The sequence below is a fragment of the Talpa occidentalis genome, unplaced genomic scaffold (genome assembly GCF_014898055.3).
Source record: "Talpa occidentalis isolate TD23 unplaced genomic scaffold, MPIMG_talOcc4v2.1 talOcc4.2, whole genome shotgun sequence".
NCBI lineage: Eukaryota > Metazoa > Chordata > Mammalia > Eulipotyphla > Talpidae > Talpa > Talpa occidentalis.
Genome location: NW_023602073.1, coordinates 105,341,144 through 105,365,757, shown reverse-complemented (window position 1 = coordinate 105,365,757; position 24,614 = coordinate 105,341,144). Strand labels below are relative to the sequence as shown.

The following is a 24,614-nucleotide window of genomic DNA, read 5'->3' as shown; positions in this document are numbered from 1 at the left end:
GAGGAAAATATGTAGTTCAGTTTTTCTGTTGTATTGCTTTGTTAGAACTAAAATTAACAAAATATTTAATGGCATCAGTAGAATTTGAAAAAAAAATTTGGCAAGGATTAATACATTAGTAATAAGAACTTAAAAATTGCTAATTCTATGCAATCTATATCTCAAATGTTCATCAATATAATTATTATTTGGACTTTCTAATTTCCTGAGCAGCCTTCTTAATAGAGATTCACTTTTACCATATACCATTTTCATTTTACTTTTCTTATTCATTATATTTATAATTATGACTTTGTTCTATATTGTAATATTTATGACTACATTTATCAACATCTTTATATTCCATTAAACTACATTTGGGTCATTTCTCCATTTCTGTAAAAGGGAATTAAAATGTAGCACAACAGTCACAGGAAATAAGTGCTTCATGATTTATCCAGACACGTTTACAGATAAATCATGCCCAAATTCAATTCTAATTTACTATTCATATTTTTATAAATTTTATGTTCATAATTTCTTTGCTTAGAAATTTTCAATTTCTGAATTCATTGCAATGGATAACTAGGGATAGACTCATTATTACTATTTTTTTAAAGATTTATTTTATTTATACAACAACTAGGGTACAGGCCAGATGCACGGGAGGGTGAGAAGATTCACCAGAGACAGAGTGGGGAACAGAACAGGCAGACCAACAAAATACACTGCTTAGGGGATCAGTGGGTGAGACAGGAGAGGTCTGCTTGCCATGTGGGTTGCTCTGAGGCTGGCTGGGATCAAACCGACACTGCAGAGGTTGCGGATGCGTCACAGGGCGGCACTCAACCCATTGTGCCACCAGGGAGGCCCTACTATTTCTTACTAAGTATAAAGCCTCATCTTTTTTATAATCTACACTACAGAGGCATGGTTCACAGAAAATTAGGATAATCTTGGTATAAATAAGAGTATTAATCACATTATTTCTTTTTGAACTGGCATTTCCAAACAGGAAAGCAGAGGTTGCGACTCCCCAAGATGAGTTTTAGTATATCATCTATACTTCTTTTAAATTATTTGTTAAATGGTTTAAAAGTAACTTGTCAGGTGAATTAGATCCAAATACTCCTCCCTGATTTGATCAATTTTGTCAAAACAGTTGAAAAATTGTATATATGTAACTATGATAAAGTCATTGAAAAAGTTAAAAACTTGGAACTTGTGAATAAAGATACCTGGCAGGAAAACAAGACCCAGTCTACAATTAAGAAGATTATGAAAATTGTTTTCCTCTAAGGAGCAAGGGAATGTGAAAGGAAGGAGTCTAGTCAACCTGAAGCATGGAAAAATAATTTCCAGTGTCAGCTTTAATTCCTGCACCTCTAACACTCAGGAGGTGATGTGCAGTCCACTGATAGCACTTTCCTTTGTCAGGCAGACAAACAATAAGGATCCCTGATGAAGTTTCAGGAAAAAGATAATTTGATGGTACAAACTAATAAAAGTAAAAAAACCTCACTACCTATAAACTAGTTTCATATCACCAGCAAGTCTCGTATCATTACAGAAAGTAATAATTGACATCCTATTAGGTTTCCTTAAAAAAGTAGGGAATAGTGGAAAACCAAACATATTCACAGTACATATCAGTTACACTTAAAATTTTTCATTCATGTTTAAATATAATATGTTGTGATTTTTGGATAATGCTCTTCATCAGAATCTGAATCCATCTAGAAAAGATAAAGTTGCTAGAGGTAGGACACTGGAATTGAGAGCCAGAGTCTTACTGAGCAGGGAGCGAAGTCTGAGCCTGTGAGTGATGTCCTGATGTCCTGAATGAACTGAGGAATCCTCTAAACAGATTTTTGCTTTTAACATATACTGTTTTCATTAGACTTTTTTTGTTGCTGTTATTCAAAGACTATACTCCACCTCCACTCTGAAAAAATCTCAGGTGTCAGGGGCACAACTCCCAGAATGTCATTGTTCTGACTGTCCTGTTCCCAGGGGTTCCCTGGGAATGGGTGGAATTAAGTAGCCATACTGGGCATAAAATTGATCATCGTGGGCTTGGGCTTTTTGATTTGGGGTGGGGGGTTTTGATTTGCACCTGGGTGTCTCATGGCATATGGTGTTTCTGGTAGTAACCATTAACTGGTATTGTCAGCCAATTAATCTCTCTGTGTCTCTCTGACTCTCTCTCTCTACTCTCTTCTCATTTCCCCTGTAAATAAACTTTTTTTTTTAAAGTTCCCTCTCTGCGTCTGTTTTGGGGTCTTGTCACGATTTCTTAACATACAGGTAACCACGTTTCCCCCGGGAGCTGCCCTGTAACAGCCTCAGAACAGAAAATGCTTAAGGGATGTTCTCTGCAACTGGGATTGGAAGAAGAAATGAAAGAGATCCAAGATAGATTGTTGAATCCATGAAAAGAAGGCAGGTTGACAATTAAAGCCAGGCAAACCATATGCAAAATCAAAAGTGATTGTAAACTCTAATTTTATATTACAGCCAATTAGAACTCAATTAAATAAGCAACTTGGGAGATACATTTTCACAGTTGCACTGTGCCACCTTTTCAGACAAAAAAAAAATATGGATCTTTAGGTGATTAGGCTAAGTGAAATAATCCAGAAAGTGAAAGACAGTCACTGGATGGTTTCACTCACTTGTGGAATCTAAATAACCAAAGAAAATAAACTGACAAAGCAGAGCAAAAATATTTTGTAGACTTTCTGAAAAACGTAGTGGTACCCATAATGGGGGAAGAAGGAGGGAATAGGGGAGGGAAGGTGATCGCTCACTGGCACCCTGCAGAAGTTAATGTACATGTGAAAGGGTGAAGAAGCATTCCAAAAATTATATCATTATGTAAACAATTGGAAATTCAATAAAATTGTACTGTGCCATAGTCACTGGCCACATGACACTATTTACACAAAATAATTAAATCTGAGTAAAATGAACTGTTCTGTTTATCAATTGAACCATTCATTGCTCAATGACCACATGCATCTAGCACCTATTATATGGCACACAGTAGGTCTAGGGGGTTTCAGTCACCACAGAGAGGTGTGTTAATAATGCTGTTCAAAGTGATGGCCTCAAACATTTTAAGTAGTGTAGCAACTTGCATTGCATGGAAACCTTATTGTGGTTTAAAAGTATAGTTTTCCAAAAGACAATGCTACAGCAGTCAGCAAGTTAATGCAGATGAAATAAAAATTCTGGACTTTTGAAAGTAGTGATTTGTTCTTGCACTATGATGAACACTTCAAGGCATTATAGAAACACACAGGCATCTTTCCTCACTGGTCTTTTCCTCTAAAGTTCCAATAGCTGTATTTGTATATTACTCATAGATTCATCCATTCACTCACTCATTCAAAAGTATAGTGTGTAAAAAATACCTGTTAGGTGCTAAGGTAGGATGTACAAATACAAATACAGATTGTACCTACAAGAATCTCACAGCCCGAAAATGGAGCTAGGTATGCCAGAAAATCATTCCAATTCTCTCCCACAGGAAAACAGTTGCATTTTTTGCAATTCCACAGCCCATCTGGGGTTACCACTATGTTTCAAGGACCAGATAAGGTCTATTGTTCTGGGAGGCCTGGGGAAGAGTCTTTTAATGACAGGGTCCCCTGAATTGGAAAAGAGGGAGAAAAGGTTAGTTCCAATTAGTCCCTAAATCAGGAGGATTGATGGGTGCAATGTATGCGAAATTAAGAGGGCCCCTTCCAGACCCAGAAAGAAAGAAAAAAAAAAAAAACCTTAAAAATCCTACTGCTTCACTGCTCAGTGCAGCTCTCCCACTTTCTGAGACTGCCCACTACTTCTTGCGGATTTCCATCCTACTGTTTCCCAATAAACTTTGTTGCTGGCTTCATTCCGGTGCTTCATGAAATTCTTTTCTCCAGCTACACCACGGGCCCTTAGATATCACAGAACCTGAGAGTAGAAGTAACGGAAAAAAATAAATTCAAAAACATGTAGGGGAACAACTGATTAAAAATACCTTTAACCGGTGGCGCAGCGGTTGAGCGCTGGGTTGCGAAGCTGCCCGCAGCCTCTGCAGTGCCAATTCGATCCCCGGCTGCTCCCCGGCCACCAGAGGAGGGTCCCACATGGCGCGGAGACCTCTCCTGCCGCCCGCTGCTCCCCTCAGCAGTGTACTTCGGTCCTTCTGCCTGCTCTGCTCCCCGCTCTGGCTCTGGTGAATTCTCTCACCCTCCCGACCCTCCCGCGTTTCTGACTGTATGCAGTGCTTGTATAAATAAATAAATAAAAATAAATCTTTAAAAAAAAAATACCTTTAGGATCAGGGTTACCTCATTTAATATATTATCTCAAGAATTTTTTATTTCACTAAATAAATATTTATTGAATGAAAAAAATCAGGAGAAAAAGTTAACGCAATTTAATGAGAGTTAAGTGTAAGAATGATGAAAAACTGTGTGAAAGATAATTCTTACAACTCTGCTACATACTATGATCTTTTAATCTATGGTCAAACATAATCCTCCATGCTGTTGCCCAAGCCAGAAGTCTGAAGTCACCTTTGATTCTGCCTTTATCTTCTCTGCAAGGTTATATCAGGCCCTTAAATTCTCTCAAAGTTGTTCAAATTTTTCACCTGCATTTTTATTGATTTGGTTTTTTGTTCTATTTTGGTTTTGTTTTGCTTCATTTTGTTTTTCCTAAAATGACTTTATAGAAACCTATTCCTTTTTTTTTTTTTTTTTTGAGACTATCCATTTCTTTAAGGGTAAGTAAAAACTCCTCAGAATGTCATGTCTTCAGCATTTTTTTCTCCCCTTCCCATATGTATATTCACAATCTCAAGGGTATGTTTGAACCATATTTAAACTTTCACAGTTTTCTGACTGAAGTGTGTGCTGGTTCCTCTTTTCTGTCTTTAGCCTTATTCAGCTGTCAATGTTCCACTCCACAACCTGCATCCATACTTTGGGTGATAATTTATGCTGGCTCCTCCAGCCAGCTTGTGTGTCATCTCCTGATGAGGCTTTCCCCACTCTTGTTTCCTGGCCACCCTCTGGACCTTCTCTACAGTGTCATAAAATCCTCTGCATACATATAGGAACACTTTTCACAAATAATTTCGATCTGTTTACTTAAAGCATTTGCTTAAGGTTCTTCAGCCTCTGGTAGAGTGTTTAGCAGTGACTTTAACCACGGTATGTATGTAATACAGAGAGTGGATATTTGGGGGAAAGAGTAGGTGCCTAGTGGATTACACAGTTAATTACATAGTTCATCTGTCTGCCAATCAGAAATATTCTTAGCTTAATGTAAGTGTGGGAGTCACTGAAACCCACCTAATAATGTAAACAGTGAGGCTACATACAATGTGCATGTGGAAAGAATGTTGAGAAATACAAGGGAATTTTACTAGATAACTTCTTGATTTCCCCATCAATTCAAAACTTAATATTAAAAGCCAAATAAAAGATTCATGTATATTGGTAAAGGTATTGACTTCCACCTTCCAATCTGATCCTTACAAGCTTACTAATATTAGTAGTTTTTATATATTTGTTCTTGTTACTACTTATTATAAATTCTTTAATATTCAATTTGACTCTTCTAACACTAAATTATCACCAAATCACCAGCATAGTCTTCACCTCCTCCTTCCACTCATTATTTGCCAATGAGTTATAACTATTAATTAATGGTTTGCTATTTTCCTGAAAGGCCATTGTTCAATTTTTTCTCTTCAAAAAACTCATATTTGATCACATAACTCCCCCTAAACAAAACTTTAAGCGCTTCTGACTATACTAAAAATGTGGAATTCTTTATAATAGCATTAAGGACTCTAGTGATTCAGGCTTTGCTTAAGTACAGATCTAATTCTCAATTCATTCTTTTCATCACTCAGCATGCTTTGACTATACTAATCTATCATCCTGCCTCTGTTTTCACACCTGCTATTTGAGTGGCTCTTCCCTAGAAATTTCTTCTTCTCTTGTCCAATTCCAATTTTCACAATGTAACCTAACATTTCACTTACTGAGAGCTAACCCTTTACTTAACAAATGTTAACCATGTCCTTTTTTTTACATTCTGTTCTTATGATACTAGTTAATTGGTTAGTAACGTAATAATATATTGATCTGTGTGAGTATTTGTGGAGTGTTGCCTACCCTCTCTTCTGTAGTCTGTACCAGAAAACCAAGTGACTTTCTAACCATTAAATCCTTAGTTAACTTGGTAATATCTGGCTCTCAAAAGGTGTTAAGAAAACATTTGTGGAATGAAAATGTTTCAGATTATTTTCTTTAAAAGGAAGTCTCATAGGGCCTCCCCTGGTGGCGCAGGCAGTTGAGCGCAGCACTGTGAAACTGTCTGCAGCCTCTGCAGCACCAGTTCAATCCCAGCTGGTTTGCGAGGGTCCCACATGGTGCAGCAGACCTCTCCTGTCTCGCCCGCTGCTCTCCTCAGCAGTGTATTTTGTTAATCTGCCTGTTCTGTTCCCCACTCTGTCTCTGGTGAATCTTCTCACCCTTCCGGGCATCTGGCCTGTACCCCGGTTCTTGTATAAATAAATAAATGAATCTTTAAAAAAAGGAAGCCTCATAAATCATGCCATGGAGATTCTCAACTAGTGCTAACAAAAATAGAATTGACACATGAAATACATAGCACTTACTTCAATAAGGACTGAATAATAAATTAACCAAAGCTAATGCTTGCTGATATGCACTTAAGGCTATCATAAGTAAATGATGTATATTATTTCTGTGTCTGTTACCACTGCAGTAACAGGAATATTTCTCTTTATTCTGTTCATATATGCCTCTTTATTGCAATTTAACTAACTTTAGGGGTAATTTCCAAACATTTTTTTCAGTCTGTAAGTTATAAATTAAAATTATTTCTTAAAAAAATATAAATGTTACAAATAATTGAATACCTACTGTTTGAAGAGACATGCTAAATTCTGGAAGACTTCCAAAAGAGGTCTTAGGGACATTCTTCCTGTGAACTATACCAAGAAAAATGAGCAGAAAATTCTGATAGGGGAAGAAAGAGACAAAAAGCTTTTAAGCATATCAAGTGTAGGAAAATGAGAATATTCATGACAAAGTTATAAATCCACTTTTTTGTGTGTTTGATGCAGCAGGTATATGGGCTTTCTGAGAAGTAGGACAAAAGATTTCAAAAATCAGTTTGGAATCTGTGTAGAATTCAAGTGTTTCTAAATGGCCTTTAGTTCCTATTTAGATCATAGGTAACATGGAAAAAACAAAAACTTTTAATATTTGCAGCAAATGATTTATCAGGTTCTGTTTTCTAAACAACTCTATTGGGAGTATGTGGAACAGGTTAAAAAAACAAAACATTGGAAAGAGGAAAACGATATAGTAGGTGCTTACACTGGAATAAATAAAAGATAAGGAGAATTTTTACGGGCTTTTACAAAGAATCCAAAATATGTGTGGGCATTGACTTGTTTACCTCTTTTAACAAAGGCTCTCCAGGGGACAGTCTATATTTCATACATATTTTTGTAACCTGAGGGTCAGTACAGTCTTTGAAAGCTAGATGGAAATTGAAAGTATAGTGGGAAAGGGGAAAATTTATAATGATGTAAACAGTAATTTCAAAAAACTGAAGCAAATGAATAATGCCAAATAGGTTGGAAATATTTCTTTTGAAGTCAGTAGAGGACAAGGATGTCTACTACCACGTATGATAGTCAACATTAATTAGAAGTGGTAGATAGCACAATAAGACAGGAAGAAACATAAAAACAAAGATTGAAAGATGATACAAGATGTTCATTATGTACATATTTGACCATATACATAAAAAATCTAAAATAATTTAGAGACAAATATGTAAAAATAAAAGTAGAGTTTAGAAAGATAACTAAATGTATGAGATAAATACATGTGCATGCCTATGTACAAGCAACAAACAATAAGTCTAAAAACATTTTTTTAAAGACACAATTTACAGTAGTTACAAAAAATATAAATGACCTAATAATAATTAAACAAATATGTATAGCTACATGCAAAAATAATTATAAAGGACATTAAAGAAGACAGGTAAGTATTTATGATAAAAAAGATATTATCAAGCAAATACAGTTCTCTCCCAACTTGATACAAATATTTGATTTTATCATGATTAAAATTCTAGCAATTCTGTGTATGTATGTGTGTAACTTGAATGATTGCTTCTGAAATTTAATTGATATAAGATACTTCTGAAGACAAAGGAAAAAGAAAGCAGTAAGTATAAAGTCCAGAAACAGACCCATGCAGATAGGACATCATGATATGTTCCAAACGTAGCACTGCAGATCATTAAGAGGAGATACTGTCCAACAAATTAAGTGAGCGGGGAAAATGGTTATACAAGTTGGGGGAAATGAATTCACACATTTTAACTGAAAAAAAATTATAAAATAAACATTAAAATTTTTAGAAAAGCATACATGAATAGCATTCTGTTACCATTTAAAGGAGATTTTTTTAAACAGGGTAACAAAAGTTATAATAGTAAATTAATAGAATAATAAATTTAAGAACATTAAAAGTAGCAACCTCTGCTCATCAGACTTGAAAGAAAATGAAAAACACAAAGGGTAACACATGGAAAGAACATGTTTGCAGCAAATAAAATCCAATAATAGATTAGATAGTTTCATTAGCATACATACTCCTAGAAATCATTATGATAAACAATCCAATAGAAAACTGGATGAAAGACCTGTGTAGAAATTTCTAAAAATAAGTAACACACATGGCTAATGTACATAGAATATCAATAGCACTAGTCATAGGCAAATGCAAATCAAGGCCACAATGGCATTTGCACACATTTGATAAGCACAGTTTTCAATCTGACAAAGACCAAGAGTTGGAGAGGAAATAGATTATCAAATTATGTGATATATTGATGGATTGTCTAGAGGCTTTGGCAGTGTTTTAGAGTAGAAGATTGACATAACTGAAGGCACAGAGTATGTATCTCAAAGAAAAAATTTAATACATAAATACCAGAGGGTTTGATGCATAAATACCATATAGATACATATATATATGGTGTATATCTACTTTCCCTTTTCAATATATTATGGATCTCTAAATAAATAGAGATCAGCCATGACATCCATGGATGCTCACAGGAAATGATGTCACACATAGGCAAGACTTCCCAGGCCAGCATCTATCATTTTAAGTTCACTGAGTGAACTATAAGATGGCAATATCCAAATAATTAATGTATGGACCTGTGCTCCTCAAAAAAATGATAGGAAAATTAAGCTGAGAACCTCTTCAATTTAGATTTGGTTAGTGAAATTTCCAGAAGTGAAGCACCTAACCAGTTTCAAAAATAAAGGCCACCTGAAGCATGCTGGGCAATGTTCCAGGAATATATGACACTAGTATCCATTTGACTTCCAATATTAGCCCAAGCTGCCTATACATACTTCTTCCAGGTATGCTTCAGATTTACAATGTAAATATCATTACTTTTCTTCTGGACATCAGGTTTTGTATGACTCATGTTCCTATGGCAAAGAATTTAAGGATATCCTCATTTTCCATCTGTGGGACATTAAGGACTGAAGATAGTAATTTATCTATATGACTATGGCTCTTCTCTGGTAGCATGAAAAATTATGAAGCTTTGAAACATCATAATCCTATTTCTCTGACCAATCATTTATCATCTCCTTTGCAACCTTAACCTCATTACTCAAAACTTAAAGTTTAGAGGTAGTCAAGGCATTGATCTAGATCATCTTCTCTTCTTTCTTTGTACTGTTTTCTGAGTTTTATTTCAATTAGTATTTCTATGTTGCTGATTTTAATATTTATATATTTTTCAGACTTTAAATCTATCTCACACATGTATAAACAGTTGCACACAAGAAACTCCACTTGAATTTTTCAGAGATATTTCGAGTTGTAGGAAACACTAAATGCATCCTCTTCCCCAGATTTAAATTTCTTGTTTCCTAGTTGAGCTGATGACAGTTGGTAAAGCCATAAATCTACAACAGGCTCACACTGCATAGTTGGCATAACTAGCTTTCACAAAACAGGTATTCCTCTTCTTCCATATTGCAACATTCTCAAGCATTTGTGAGTTTTCTAAAGTAAGTCAACACAGTGAGACAAGGTCCTGCTAAAGAGCTCTAAAGTGATCTAGAAGGCCTCATATGCACACTAAAATTCAAAATCTGGATCTTGAATTATCACAGAGGAAACAATAGCCATAGAGGAATTTTCATGAATGAGACATAAATGTTCATTTTGATAAACTATTGGTATGTTACATGTTTCCATGAGCTCATATAGTTGCCAAGAACACTGGAGTCATACTGCCTGCCTATGGCACTGGTAAAGACTTCTAAAATTTTATTTAAATTCTCCTGTCATTAGTTTCCATGTCTATAATATGGTGATATTAGTCCTAGACTCATAGGGTTGCTTGGAAAATTTGAGAAGGTAATTCATATAAAACACTATTTGTAAGTTATGGCACAGTAATTGTTAGCACTCTTTATTACCGAATTTACCATGAAAGTGTATCAATTTTGGCTTATTAAATACATTTTTAATTTTTTTCTTTCATCTTCAATGCTACCATTTGATTCTCATCGAAACTAACATGTTATCTTACCCAAACTACTTACTGATAAGGCCTCTTCACTAATCTGTCCATATTCACTGTGGTGCCTATTTAAACTCCAAATTGCAGCCTGAATGGTCTTTACAAAGAGCAGATCTTATCCAATAATCTTGCTTCTGCTTAAGCGGTTTAAATGGTTTCTCTTTGCTCTTTGGATAAAGATAATCATTGAGTTCAATTGCATTGCCTTGTTAAGGTGAGTTGTTAGTTATATTTTAAATTCCTATTACATATTCCCATGCCTCTTTATGCACCATCAATATTTACTCTGTTATACAAGCCTTGCTTCACCTTATCACAGGATGCTATACATGCTTTGTCATAGGCTTGTAAAACTTTCTTTTCCTGAGTATCTGGTTTTCATCATATTTCATCAGTAAAGCAAACATTACTTCCCCAGGAAAGTCTCCCCCTATTCTCTAGTCTAAATTAAGTTCACTTATTATCTAATAAAAAGATACCTGTGTGAGACAGACTCAAGTGCCATTTGGTAAACTTTTGGACCAGGGCCAAGTACTTGGGATTTGACTCCCATTTCACCACATTTCAACAATGTTCTCAGTTCCAAAGTCAATTGTTAGGGCACTTTCTACTTTTACCCTGTAAACAAAGTAAGGGCATTAACAAACATCAGGGATGGTAGAAATTGCGGATTGTTTCCCCATATCTCTTTAGACATTTTCCTTGATAATAGAACTCCTAAATTTTAACTGACACATGGATGTCTGAATTAAAGTCTACAGTTTCCAGTCTACTTTATATGACTAAATTCTAATCAGTGTAACATTCAGCTCTGGTTTTTACCCTTAAAAGGAAGGAGCAGACTTTTTTATTTTTTATCTTGTAGCCTTCTTCCTGGTGGAAATTTGGCTACAATGACTGAACCTATAGTAGCTGTCTTAAACAATATGAAAACCTCAGGTGAGCAGTAAATATTAAAAAGTACTTTAAAATAGTATAGAAGGATCCTGTTAATAGTATCTTTTATTTCTCCTTTAACACATGAATTTTGATTAAAGTAGAATTTATAAGTCTTTTCAGTGCATTAAGACACTGGTTTCAATATTAAACTCTATAGATTGACCTTAAGATTAACTATGCTGGTCATTGAAATTATGATATTTTGTAAGTTTAATATAAAAATCTCTAGTTGAAATGTAAATGATTTGAAATTCTCTGTAAAGAGGCAGTGGAACATTTGTTTAAAATATATATTTTTAAGTAGATTCACAACAAATAATGAAAATAAGGTACAATATAAGGCAATATATTAAAAATGTTTCTTAAAATCTTATAGTTCAGCATGATTCACTAAGAAAATGTTTATTATCTGCATTATATCATATGTTTCTTGAGCTGTATAAAATAGAAATTGGAATGTTTTGAATTAGACATAAGCCCTTAGTTATAAATTACATTGGTTTCCAGATTTAGCATTATTTGACAGATACTAAAATAGAAATCTTTCTATTTCAGAAATAATTTTTGGTTTTATTTTGTGAAATTCATTTTTTATTGTGAGAGTATCACCTTTATATAGTTAGAAAAATTATTTGGTAAGAAGATAACATTGGTAATATTAGTTTCTCTGTAATTCCATTCTGTTTTCACTCACTTAAACCAGAGTATAGTTTCTATACACTTTCCATCTGGATTTTTTGCACAATACTTTCTTTAAAGAAAGGGTTCTTGTTTCTGTTAAGAGTTAAAGACTGAATACATGCATCTAATTTTGCTTTTAATCAAGCATAAAAATTACAGATTTTTTTTTTAATGCAGAAAACTCCAACACCAAAAACAGAAAAGGGAAAAATTTCATGAGGAGCACATAAAGAAATGATAGTTAAGTAGGCATACTCAAAAAAAAAAAAAAAATGGAATCCTAAATGAGTAGTTGAAAAACCAAGAATTAGATTATATCACAGAATCCTTAAAGGCACAGGAATAAGCTTTACCATACACATCAATAAGTAGTCTAAGAGGGAGAATACAATAAGATTTTGTCAAATGAAGTTTGAAAACTGTGGATTGCTATAATCTTCTCTGTCTTCTTCATCCCTGGGAGCCTGTTCTCCAGCAAAGTAATACTAAATAATTGTCAAAAGTAAAAAAAAAAAAAAAAAAAAGACTCAAAATTAGAGAATGATAGATGATAGATCTAGTTTCAAACCTAAGTACCAAACTTAAACACAGGTGACGAAGTGACCTTAGTCATTATGAATGCAGGGATTTCAAATTTCCTGGAAAGACTACAAGAACATGCAGTCAGAGCTCTTCTTCTTCAGGTAAAAAATTAAGACATTTCTCAGAGGAATCTAAGAGACCTAAAAGCAGAGATCTCAAGGTAGAAGCATTTTGAAAGGATCACCAGATCCCCGAATAATAGTCCATCTAGACTAATTTACAGCAAATTTCAAATTGGATAATGTTCACCCCTACCTTGCTTTGCTCTCAAAGCTTCCAAATCAGATTTTTGTCTCTTTTCTTCATCACTAACAGATTATAAGACTTAACAAATATATGAACAAAATCTCTAATATTTAAGATAAAAAACAAACAAGCAATCATAAAAATGCAACTGGCAGGAAACTGAGGTTAATTCAGGAGGACGTACATGTTGTAAAAGCACATTCAGTGTCTTCAGATGTAAGAAGATACTATAGTCATTAAAAAAGAACTCATAGACTCAAACAATTTGGAAGTGAAAAACTGAATGGAATATTTGGAAGATAAAGATAATGGAAAAGAAAAATAGGAGAACAACGTTCACAAGGGTGACTAAATTAAAAAAAAATTCAACAGTAACCCAGCACAAGTGAAATACATACATATCATTGGGATATTTCTGGATGCTGATGGAAAAGATCAAATAAACCTAAGAGGGTTTAAAGTAATCACCTACAAACAATATGAGATTGGAATGACTTCAAGTATGTCCAAAGTAGACTGGAAGTAAGAAAGCAATAAAAGAATGTATTCAAATTTATTCAGGAAAATTATTTTCAACTTAGAATTTCACATTCAGCAAATATATCAATTTATGAGTAGAATTAAACAATTTCAGATATGAACTAGCTCAAAAAATGGATCTTTTAAGGCACTCTTCTCTAGAAGCCACCAAAATTAGAGGGGGCGGGGGAAGAAAAACAAGAAATAGGAGGACATATGCTAGAGGCAATGAGATACAACATGGTAGAGAGACTAAGGGGATCACAAGAATGTGAAAGGAGGAATTTCCAATAATTAAAGTTGTAGACACACAGTGGGGAATGTGACTCAAATTACAGATGCATCAATACTGCCGAGACTTAAATGGCAGTATCTCTCCTGCTAGTGTACCATCTTTTGAACCTGAGGACAACATTCCCAGGTGAGCCTGGTCTATATCGTTATCCATAATTTTCTTACTTTGACACATACTGATGACATTCTTGTTCCTTTCATGTCCTGTTTCCTGCAACAGTTGAGTTCTCTCTTGTTTGTATAAAGTATTCTGCTCAAATTTATACCTGAGAATTGGAGGTGAGTGAAAATAAACCTAGTCTCTGACTATATAGGGCAACCCATTCCCTAACAAATTTTGGTACACACTATTACCAGATGCCATGATTTTGTTAATATACATGTCGCACAAAATTTTCTGTATGTCCATTTTCTTATAAATCTATTTGGATTATTTAGTTGTGGTAGAAGTGAATACAGTGTTCCCATCCACTAGTGTTCCCATCCATAGTAGCTACGGTTATTTATTTGTGGTATCTGTGTCTTCATTGATTGCCTTGAATCATCAGGTTATTTTGTCAAGTAGAACAGTTGTTATCTTCATGTTTTTCTTGTATTTTGAACAATCTTTAATAAAATTTCCTTTCCAGAGAGAGAAGATATTCTTGCATTGATTGAGTTTCATTTTGAGTAATCAAGATTTTATGAAAATTAAGTAGTATCCCATATTTTCATAGTTTCTAATGAGTAAAGAAGTATGCTTTGGTAATAATGCAGAAACCTTCTAGGAAAGGTATAAAGCACTATATATCATTTATATATTCTATTAAATATTATATATAGTCTATTAAATTAACTTATTAGAGTTAAATTTCAGCAGGATTTTTATGTTTTCAAAATTTGTTAATTACTACTTGAATAAAATTATTGACAATATTTACCAAAAATCTAAATAATTATTATCTGACTACTTAAAAAATAATCAGAGTTATCATTTCTGCCTATTATTAAGGACTGGTTAAAATAAGGAAGAACTGGAATTTTGAAAATGCTTTAAAATCTGATTATAACAACATTTATAAAAATATCCAAAATCGTAACATTTTTATGACATTAATTTAGGCTTATTTGCCTCTAAAAAAATGTTGAGATTTTTAGCAGTGACTAGTGTATGTAAATTTATAAAATATTTTTGGATAAGACTATTATTGAAATGAGCTTGAATTTAAAATAAACCTGACTCTAGATATTATGAAAAGACTTGGACATTTTTTAAATTTAATTAGATATTAGCAACTTAATTATGAAACTACTGTGAGTTTAAAAAATTCTTTTCAGAACTTTGTTATTTTTTCAGGAGTTATAATTAAAATGGGTAACACTTTGTGTAGTAAAATATATGTTACAACTTGTGGTATTAAAATAAAAAGCTGTTAGGATGTTAATATAGAAATGACATCATCTTTTTATTATTGAAACTCTTGCTTCTCCCTTTGCTGAAACTAATGATCGCCAATGCACAAGGAATTCTTAAATTCAATATTGGTTGAATTTCAAATGTATTTTCAGCAATCACTACATAGTTGTACAAACCCTCTGATATCCATTCATGGAAATGGTAGGATCATGGTTGTCACCTCTAGGACATCGCATTTCTCTTAATTGCCCTAAATCCACAGGTTCCATTATTTATGCCAATCCAGCTTTTCCTCCATCTGAGTAGCTCATCTCCTGATACTGTTTTTCTCAGCTTCTTGATTTTTAGCCACAGGAAGTGGCCATCCTTGAGGACTTAGAACTATTCTTCCCTTAATGCAATGAGCATATTGTGCATTCACTTACACATATAAGAGAAAAATAAAAGTCAAAGATGAAAGTAAAATGGACATAATTTTAATGATTTTTTTTAATTTTGTGCATTGGATTCAAACAGCAAACTGTGTGCACTCAACTGTTATCACAATGTTGTCAAGAGGTCTGTGTCTTTTACCATTTTACACACAATTGTTCATTACAGTATGTCATCAGCCTCGTGGAAACCAGGGGTGTGGCATGGTAAGCAGTGGTGGTAGTGCACCTAGCTTTTATATTATCTAACTTGAAAATATTTCTCTTCTATGATTCCTTTTTTCTTGATAAAAATAGTTTTCACCAAACGTTGGTGGTGCACACGCACTACCATTCATGCTTGACATCACACCCCTGACAGGAACACGTGTTCTTATTTTGTTGATAAAAAGTATTACAAAAATTTCCATACAAAAACTATTTTCATAGAAATCTTGCATTTCCACAAATAAACCTGAACATTTTTTTGAAAAAAACTGCTCAAGAATTTTGTTCATTTAACATTGTGACTGTACTGATAAATGCAGTCCACTTCAAAGTTCTTCCAATATATTTTTCTGTAGATGACCTTTCTCCTTTCACCGAGATCTGCCCAGGCTCTGTTACCTTCATTTTATAGCAGGAACGAGGGTTTGGATTACCATATCTGAATGTTAGAGTGAAAACTTCAGTCTTCTATATAACCATCAATACTCAGTCCTCTTTTACAACTTAAGACAAAGGGCAAAACATCATCCTTTAAAATTCAGAATCTCTGGACCAACTGTTGCTTTTTTTATTCTTGGTGTGGGGTTGAGGAAAGGATGTTGGGTGGGGAGGGTAGGGAGGGATCTGGTAGAGTCACATGTTATATCACCTGCCTTGGTGTATTTAAGAAAAAAACATTATTGCCTTGGTAATTGACATTTCTATCTTAATCAGTGACACAGACTGTCAAAACAGAAAGAAAAACACTAATGAAGATCTGCTTTATGTTCCATTTGCCATGAAATTCAGATTTGTTTTGCATTGCATTTTTTTCACATCCTATAAACATTTATGGTCTATCAGGTGATCATTATACTGAGTAGTTGGGGGCTACTAACATCACCACCTCTATTGTCTGGGTGTTCAGAAGACTGTGCTGTTTCTTGTAACACTACAGTTTTTGCTGATTCCAAGTATTTTTATTCATAATAATTTTTTACTGGTTACCCTTGGGGCATTGATATTCCATCTCCTGGCAACAGCTGTACTTCAAATGGAACCTGTATATTCTCATTGGACTGCATTTGAAACCAGCCACAAAATGCGCATGTAACATTCACTCAGAAGAAGGGAGGAACCCATGATAAACAGTGTAACCCCGTGTAACTTGGTTGATCCATGATGCTTGTAAATCAAGTCTGATCATTGCAATTGCTTAGATCACAGAGTCTCTAGTTCATAGACACAGCGGCATGAGGTAACTCATTTTATTTTGCACAGGTTGCATATTTCCACAGGAAACATTCTCGCTAAATTGTTTGGAAAAAAGACGACAGTTTGTGCTTGGGTGTTTGATCTCCCAGCATTATGCCATGGTTTCTTTACCTGGCAACCTTCTGTCGTTAAAAGTGTGCATGTTGATAACTTCTTCTGTTTTCACAATAACTGGGGCCTGTGGCTTGTGTTTTAATCGACGCTGGCACTTCAGGGACATCCTCAGTTCTTCTACCATGGCACTACAGAAGGATCTCTACAGGACACAGAAAATGAAATATTACAAAATAGATACATTGCAACTATCCAGAGACAATATTAAAAGCATGCTCTACAGACTTGTCAGTATAACAGCCTTGAAGTTTTGGAAAATTTCATTTGAAAGGGTATAACAAATTGTTACAATTTTAATACACAACACATGATAAACTTTATTCAAGGGGATTAGCTTAAAGAAAATCTCCATCTGATACTGAAATAAACTGTCAACTACAACGCATATATTACATTTATATTTGAATATGACTTCTAGATGTGAAATTGATTAGCATTATATGATATAAATCTACCTTAAAGTTTAAAAACAATACAAACACAAATACACAAACCTATAACCAGAGATTCATTTTTTAGATAAAAAGTAGAAATGTAATATGCTTAAGATAATAACATGAGATACGCAAATACTTTTTAAACATGGATTCTTCATTGTGTATCTTAAAACAGAACAAAAATAGCAGTCACACAGTTAGACATAAAAATATGGAAAACCATTTCTGGTATTTATTGTATTTTTTATGATTATGCCTATAAGATTATTGATGGTGATTACAAACAAATATGATTTAATCATGAAATGACAAACCGTAGCACATTAAAATTCCATGAACATATATTAACTCTTAATATCAAACATTTGATAACTAATAGCTGGTGAGTAATATAGCCTATGAGGAAAATGAAGTGACCTATTAACACATTTTTCTTAATTTTCATTACATTTGCAATAGATTGGCTATAAATTCTGTATATCTGGGGTTCATTATTACACACTCTTCAAAATTCATATATGTGAAATAAAATTTTGTTAGTCTTCCTCTCAGCTAGTTGAAATATATATGTGTTAGTTACATATTAATTAGATTCACAAACTAGTTGCTTATATTATTTGTATTTGCACATTTTTTATTGTTGTCTACATTTTTGGTTTTGCACAGTAATCCTAAATCTTTGCCTATCTGAATTTATGCTTTGCCTCTAACAGTAATAAAACAGAAAAAGAAAAAGAAAAAATTGTGAACGAGTATGAAAACTTTACATAATTTCAAAAAATGACATGAAAAATTAATGAAATAAATCTAATCAAATACTCATGCCAAGACTTATTTTTGTTTTGGATGTTTCTGCTTCATTTATCAAGTTAGACTAATTCCAAAAGAATACAGAAAATAATTAATGACATATATGTCATATTTTTAAAAAAATATTTTGCAAGCACAGCCTTTTGTGACACTCACCTAATAGTTTGAATTAAAGTAAGCAAAATTAAGAATAAATAAAATAAATTCTCCAATAAATTTTGAAAAATTAAGCAAAGAAAGAAGTGTAGGCCTCTATATGACAGAAAACTGTTTCAGAGAAACTATGTCACTTTCTGCAGCTTGCATCTAAATTCCAGCAATATATCCTAACATCCATTTTTTAAATTTCGATCCTTCCCTAGTACCTCATTGTTTGCCCCTCACTATGTCCTAATAACTTCTTTTCTGGGTTCCTTGAACAGATTTTTTGTTATCTTCTAACTCTATGGCTAGGTTATTGCTTCTCATACTTTTTTTTTTTTTTTTGCTCACTATCCACATTATCTTTAAATTCCATTACTTTCTTTCCGACCATCAGGTATAATCCCAAGATCACTGATTCCCAAAATTTTATACCCATGACCTCTTATTTTCTTGCCCCAAAATAGGTGAAATTAAAATCTCCTATATTCCCCTCATGATTTCTCTGATTCCATTCTCCTCTTTCCTTCTCTACCCTCACCCCCACCTTATTTTCTCTACACACACTTCTTATTGCTTTGGCCTCGAAGGTTTTTCTCCTTTACTTTTTCGTACTTTGGTACCCTGCTGAGTTGCTTCATCCTTCATATCAATCCAACTTTATCCCTTCCCCAGGACATGATTCAAATTTTAATTTATCCAAGAAACTCTTTCCATTTGACCGGTCTCATTATTCTCACTCAATATAGTTTGATCCCATCAGTATTTTTCATTCATCATATTTTTTTAATATCATCTGTAGATCTATATATCACTTTCACTGAATTGTAATAAGCAGAAATCCAGTTTTTACAGCACTGACTAGATACATGTGTTCTTCACATGGTGACTGAATTGACAATAGCTACAAAACACTCTAATGCTTTAATTCTTATTTTAGAAATGTTCCTAATTTAATTGCTTCAGAATTTTTTTTTCAGAGATTTAGTAAAATGCATTGTATACAAGTAAATCTAATTAGGTAAAACTTTGGTAATTGTTTAATAACATTGAATTACCAAAAATACTAATTTATTAGTGCTTGAATTATGACTAAATGCTATACATGAAGTCATGAATTTCCCATTAGCTAGAGTTACTGCCATGCATTATTTTTTATTATGTGTTAAATTATACAAACTGCAATTCATGAATTATATTTCTATTAAAGGAGCTACATGATACCTGACAGTCATTATATGGACACAGTGTTTCTTGTTGCTTAATACCTACTATTAGATGTACTTATTAAGAACATGATGATAATGATGATGAAGATGGTGATGATGACAACACTGTAGAAATGGAAAAATCTGACTCCAAAAGGGGAAGGAATACATAGTCTTGAGGTAACTTAGTCTTGGCTATCTGTTGAAACATTTAACAGAACAATTGATTAGATAGTAAAACAAAGTCAGACTTGATGCCATTGACACTTAAAAATGTTATAGGATGTAAATAATTTTGAATTGTTTGAAATCAGCTTTTATTTAAAATTAATAAATTTCCCAAATGGCAAATAATTTGTAATACTCACTTCTGGACAAACTCAGTTTCTAGACATTTTGATATTACTTTTGAAACAGAATAGGTATATCAATTAATTTTCATCCATGTAAGAGATCCTAGCCACTGATTTTCTTTAAAAAATTCTGATAAATAATATACCCATTCAAAAACAAAATGATTGAATTTTATTTTTAGTTAAGGAATAAACTATTTATATTTTTTACTGTAGACTATGAATACATAAAATATTTTTCAAGCAGTTTTATAGTATAAAATCTATAATGTTGTTATATGAAATGTAGGTAAAAACCTTCACAAAGTCAAAATATCTTCATTTTTATAATCTAAAATTACATTCTGTAAATTATACTTCAGATTTAGAACCCTGAAAATTATAAATGTGTAACCCCACTATTACCTCTTTAGGTTTTATCTATTTTGCAAAGGCTAATAGAAAGTAAAAATATCAACAACTTTTATCCAACCAACAAATTGCCTTGAATATATATTGTCAACTTCCAACTTTAATAACTTTTTTCTCTTAATTAGTTGAATTTTGCTACTTCTTTGCCATATCTATTCATGTTTATTTGAATGAATAGTTTTCAGTAATTAATAAAATCATTGAGACATTAGGTTATCTTCCCAAATACAAAATATTTTTAATTTATCATAAAACTGATAACATTTAGGTTTAAATCAGAGTTTGGAATCAATAAGGCAAATTAAAATAATTTAATGATATCACACAACACTGTCCACTTGTGGTACTGGGATAATATACTTTTTATAAAAGATTTAGAATGCAAATTCTATACCTTTATCTATAGGAGAATCTAAAGTTGAAACTCTAGAGATTATTGTGAAATAGTTGTTACCCTATGTTGAATGTTGTCAAAAAATGTTACTGACTTTAAATAAAATTCTAACTTGCTGTCACTTGATAGAGACAAATCATCTTGTCTACATACATGATTGGAATCTTTTAAATGTGTTTTTTTTTAATAGAACTATGAAATAAGACTTTGAAAAGCCAAAGTGTAATTAAGAAAAGTTTCCTGGGTTATAATAAGGAAGGAGGAGGGAAAGGAGGAGATAGAAGGAGGATGAAGAAATAGAAGAAGAAAGACAGAGTGAGATATGGAAAAAACCCAAATGCCCAAAAATAGATGACTGGATCAAGAAGATGTGGTACATATATACAACGGGATATTACTCAGCAATCAAAAAAGATAAACTCATGCAATTTGCAGCAACGTGGATGGAGCTGGAAGGGATCATGCTTAGTGAAATAAGCCAGAAAGAAAAAGAAAAATAGCGGATGGGCTCACTCATAGCAGGAATTTAGAAAACCTAAATAAGGGACCAGGAAAAAGACTAATTATAATAAAGTAAAAATCAAAATCAATAAGCAACTATAAACCAGAGACAAACTGGGGGGTGCAGGGAGAGAAGGGAGTAGGATCAAAACAAGGGTGGTGGGAATTGTATGGGAACTATAATCAAGATGAAAATGCATACATCATGCAAAAATGAAAAAATGATGTAAAAATATATAAAATTAAAAAATAATAATTAAAAAATAAAGAGTGAGAGCAAGTGGGAGGAAAGAAAGAAGAGAGGGAGGGAGGAAATAGAACAAAAGGAGAAAAGAAAGAAGAAAGGAAGAGAGGAGAAGAATCAAAGAAGAAAGGGAAGACAGAAAATAAAGAAAAATATCTTGCTTTTCAAATTACTCTTAGGGATAGAAACCCATAAATGTGTCATTAATGAGGTAAATTTCTAGGGTGTAAACAACAACAAAAATGTTTCTTCACATTAATATAACAGACTACAAAAAGAAAAAAGAAAGGCACAAGGATACTAACCATTATTAAAAACCTCTTTTAGTAAGTTTCAAAAGTTTACTAAACAGTGTCTGGATGGTAGGGTGGCACTAACCAAATAGAAGATTCCTGAAAACGAAAATTTAAATCTTTGAGCTGTTAGCAAGTATAATTACATTTAAGTTAGTAAAACTCATTATAAAATTCACTGTATTTAGTGAGGCAACCTGTATTTACACATCTCTAATTCTTGAAACAATAAAGGCCTGGAAAACTTAAAGTATGAATTTGGCTATATTTACACTGATTTTTTACAAAGGTATTGTTTTCTTTGGAGTATAAGATAACCATTGTAAAGTTCACAGATACATGTTCTCAAGAATATAACTGCTGGTATTCTACAATAATTTATTCTTAATAGTTTAACTTCTTAATTTAATAGTTTAACAACGTGACTGCACTTGGAGATGCACAGAATTTTTAAAATACAGAAAGCTAGTTGTAAACATGTACACATTGAACACTAACTTATTAAACTTCATTTTAAGTTAAATCTTTTATATTTAGCAATATCTTTTTTTCAAAAACAGCAACTGATAAAAAAACAGTTTGATTTTTTAAACTTTGATGTTCATCACCTTATGTTGAATATATTTATACACATATATATTCATATATCATCTGAAGGAAAACTAATCATAAAATATTGTACATTGTTCTCAGCTTTGTATTTAACATCTATTTTTAAGGAGGAAACTATTTTATGTGTTTTGATATCCTATTTTTGGTCATATAAAATTAACTAAATGTTAATCCATTATTGCTTCAGAATAATTTCAACCTTTTTCCATAAAGTTCCACTGAAGTCCTACCAACACATTTTTAAACATTTTCAATAAGATTTGGTAATTCAGTGTTTGGCTATGCTAGCATTATGAAACCTAACTGTTCTGCTTTGTCTTTGTCATTTGTAGATTTTGCCCACTATACCTAATCCATTCCCAGATACTTTCTAATTTCTGATGTTTTAAGTCCTCTGATGGAGAATTCCAAATCATCTCTATAGAGACAAATTCAAACAATCATTGTGGTCTTAGCAGATAATTATCACACATTAGATAAATCTGAATTAAATAATAACTAACATGGTATACAAGGTACATAAGATACAATATTTTATATAAATATTGATGTATTATAAGAGGAAAATAAATATTTTATGTGATTTATACTTTTGATTTATACTTTTTAATTGGTAGTCTTTTTAAAAATATCAAATTGTTAATGTTATGTATCAGAAGAATGAATGACCTAAGGATATATGAAGATAAAGTGAAGCAATGAAAGATGAAAAATGAATATTTAAAACTAATGTCAAAAAACATATGTAGCAAATATGATCTGATAATTTAGTTTTGGAGCTACTAATTTTTGAAAATCTGTATGATTTAGATAAATTGGGCAAGTCAGACAAATCTTTACATGTAGGTTCTTTAGTGATCCTACTGCATTTAGAGCTATAAAACCTAACTCTGGAAAGTTATCTATCCAAGGTTGAGCAAATAAATGGTATAAGAGGTAAGAGAGGAGTGCTAGTCTCTTGACTTTCATTCTATGAGTGCTTCATCAAGTTACCCTGTCTCATTAGCAATGATTTGAGTTTTACCCAAGCCTTTTACGTAGAACTTACTACTAATAAATGGTAATTTTTTTGAAACTCAACAATAAATCAGAAAGAAAAAAATTAAGGAGCAAAAAATACATTTTTTCCCAATGAATAAAATGATAGATCACTATGCTTCAGCCTGGATTATTTTACAATAATAAACATAATGAAAGGTTGAAATATTCTCAGAAACTTTGATTCCTACAGAAACAGTTACACAGTATCTTTATATTGAATTTTGCAACTACAATGAGACAGAGAAAAATGGGACATTATACATTTTTACACTTCTTCTACTTAAGCTAGAAAAATCAATAAATAAGATGTGACAAGCTTCAGCATCACTTTAGTCAACAGGGCTGTGAAATGCTTTGTAAGAAAAAGCAATGTTAATCATGAATTTCTTGCTAGGAGTCATAATGATACATTTTCAACAAGACACTTTGTATACTAATTCATAATTTTTAGAACATTTTGTATACTAATTTTTAGAACATTTTAGAACATTTTCATTTGATTGTATTTGTAATCAATTTACTTATTTTAAAAAACATATAGAAAAGTTAAGTAATTTTGTCCAAGGTTAAACAAAGTTGAGAAATGATCCCAAGTCTTTTTTATTTTATACCTCATGCTTAATGTGTAAGAAAGTGATAACCAGACAGTATTTATAATCAAAGTGCACAATCTGTTTTAAACTCCTAAGCCACACATTTTACCAATGAAACTTCAAGGAGAAAATCTATTAAGAAAAACAATTAGGTATTCTCCCTCCATTTTGTGCAGTAATGTGTAGTGTGAATGGTTTTAGACTTTGACCTTGGAAAACATACTTGAACCTGAGACACTTCTCTTCTGCACAATATGGATGAC

General features: G+C 32.6%; 1 protein-coding gene across 5 annotated transcripts in view; it reads right to left on the bottom strand.

Moving 5' to 3' along the window:
- Positions 1-15,779: 15,779 nt before the first annotated feature.
- Positions 15,780-24,614, bottom strand: part of GRIK2 (glutamate ionotropic receptor kainate type subunit 2) — a 587,451-nt gene continuing 578,616 nt past the window's right edge. Inside the window, exons 17-18 of one of the 5 annotated variants that reach the window (XM_054699052.1) lie at positions 19,974-20,108; positions 17,291-17,455 (exon numbers count right to left, since the gene is read on the bottom strand). In XM_054699052.1, the coding sequence (XP_054555027.1) occupies positions 19,989-20,108 (120 nt within the window). In that variant the 3' untranslated portion in view covers positions 17,291-17,455; positions 19,974-19,988. Of the gene's footprint in view, positions 17,456-19,969; positions 20,109-22,117; positions 22,205-24,614 lie in introns of those variants that run through there. The other 4 variants (XM_054699053.1, XM_054699054.1, XM_054699055.1 and 1 more) reach the window with 4 other exon arrangements.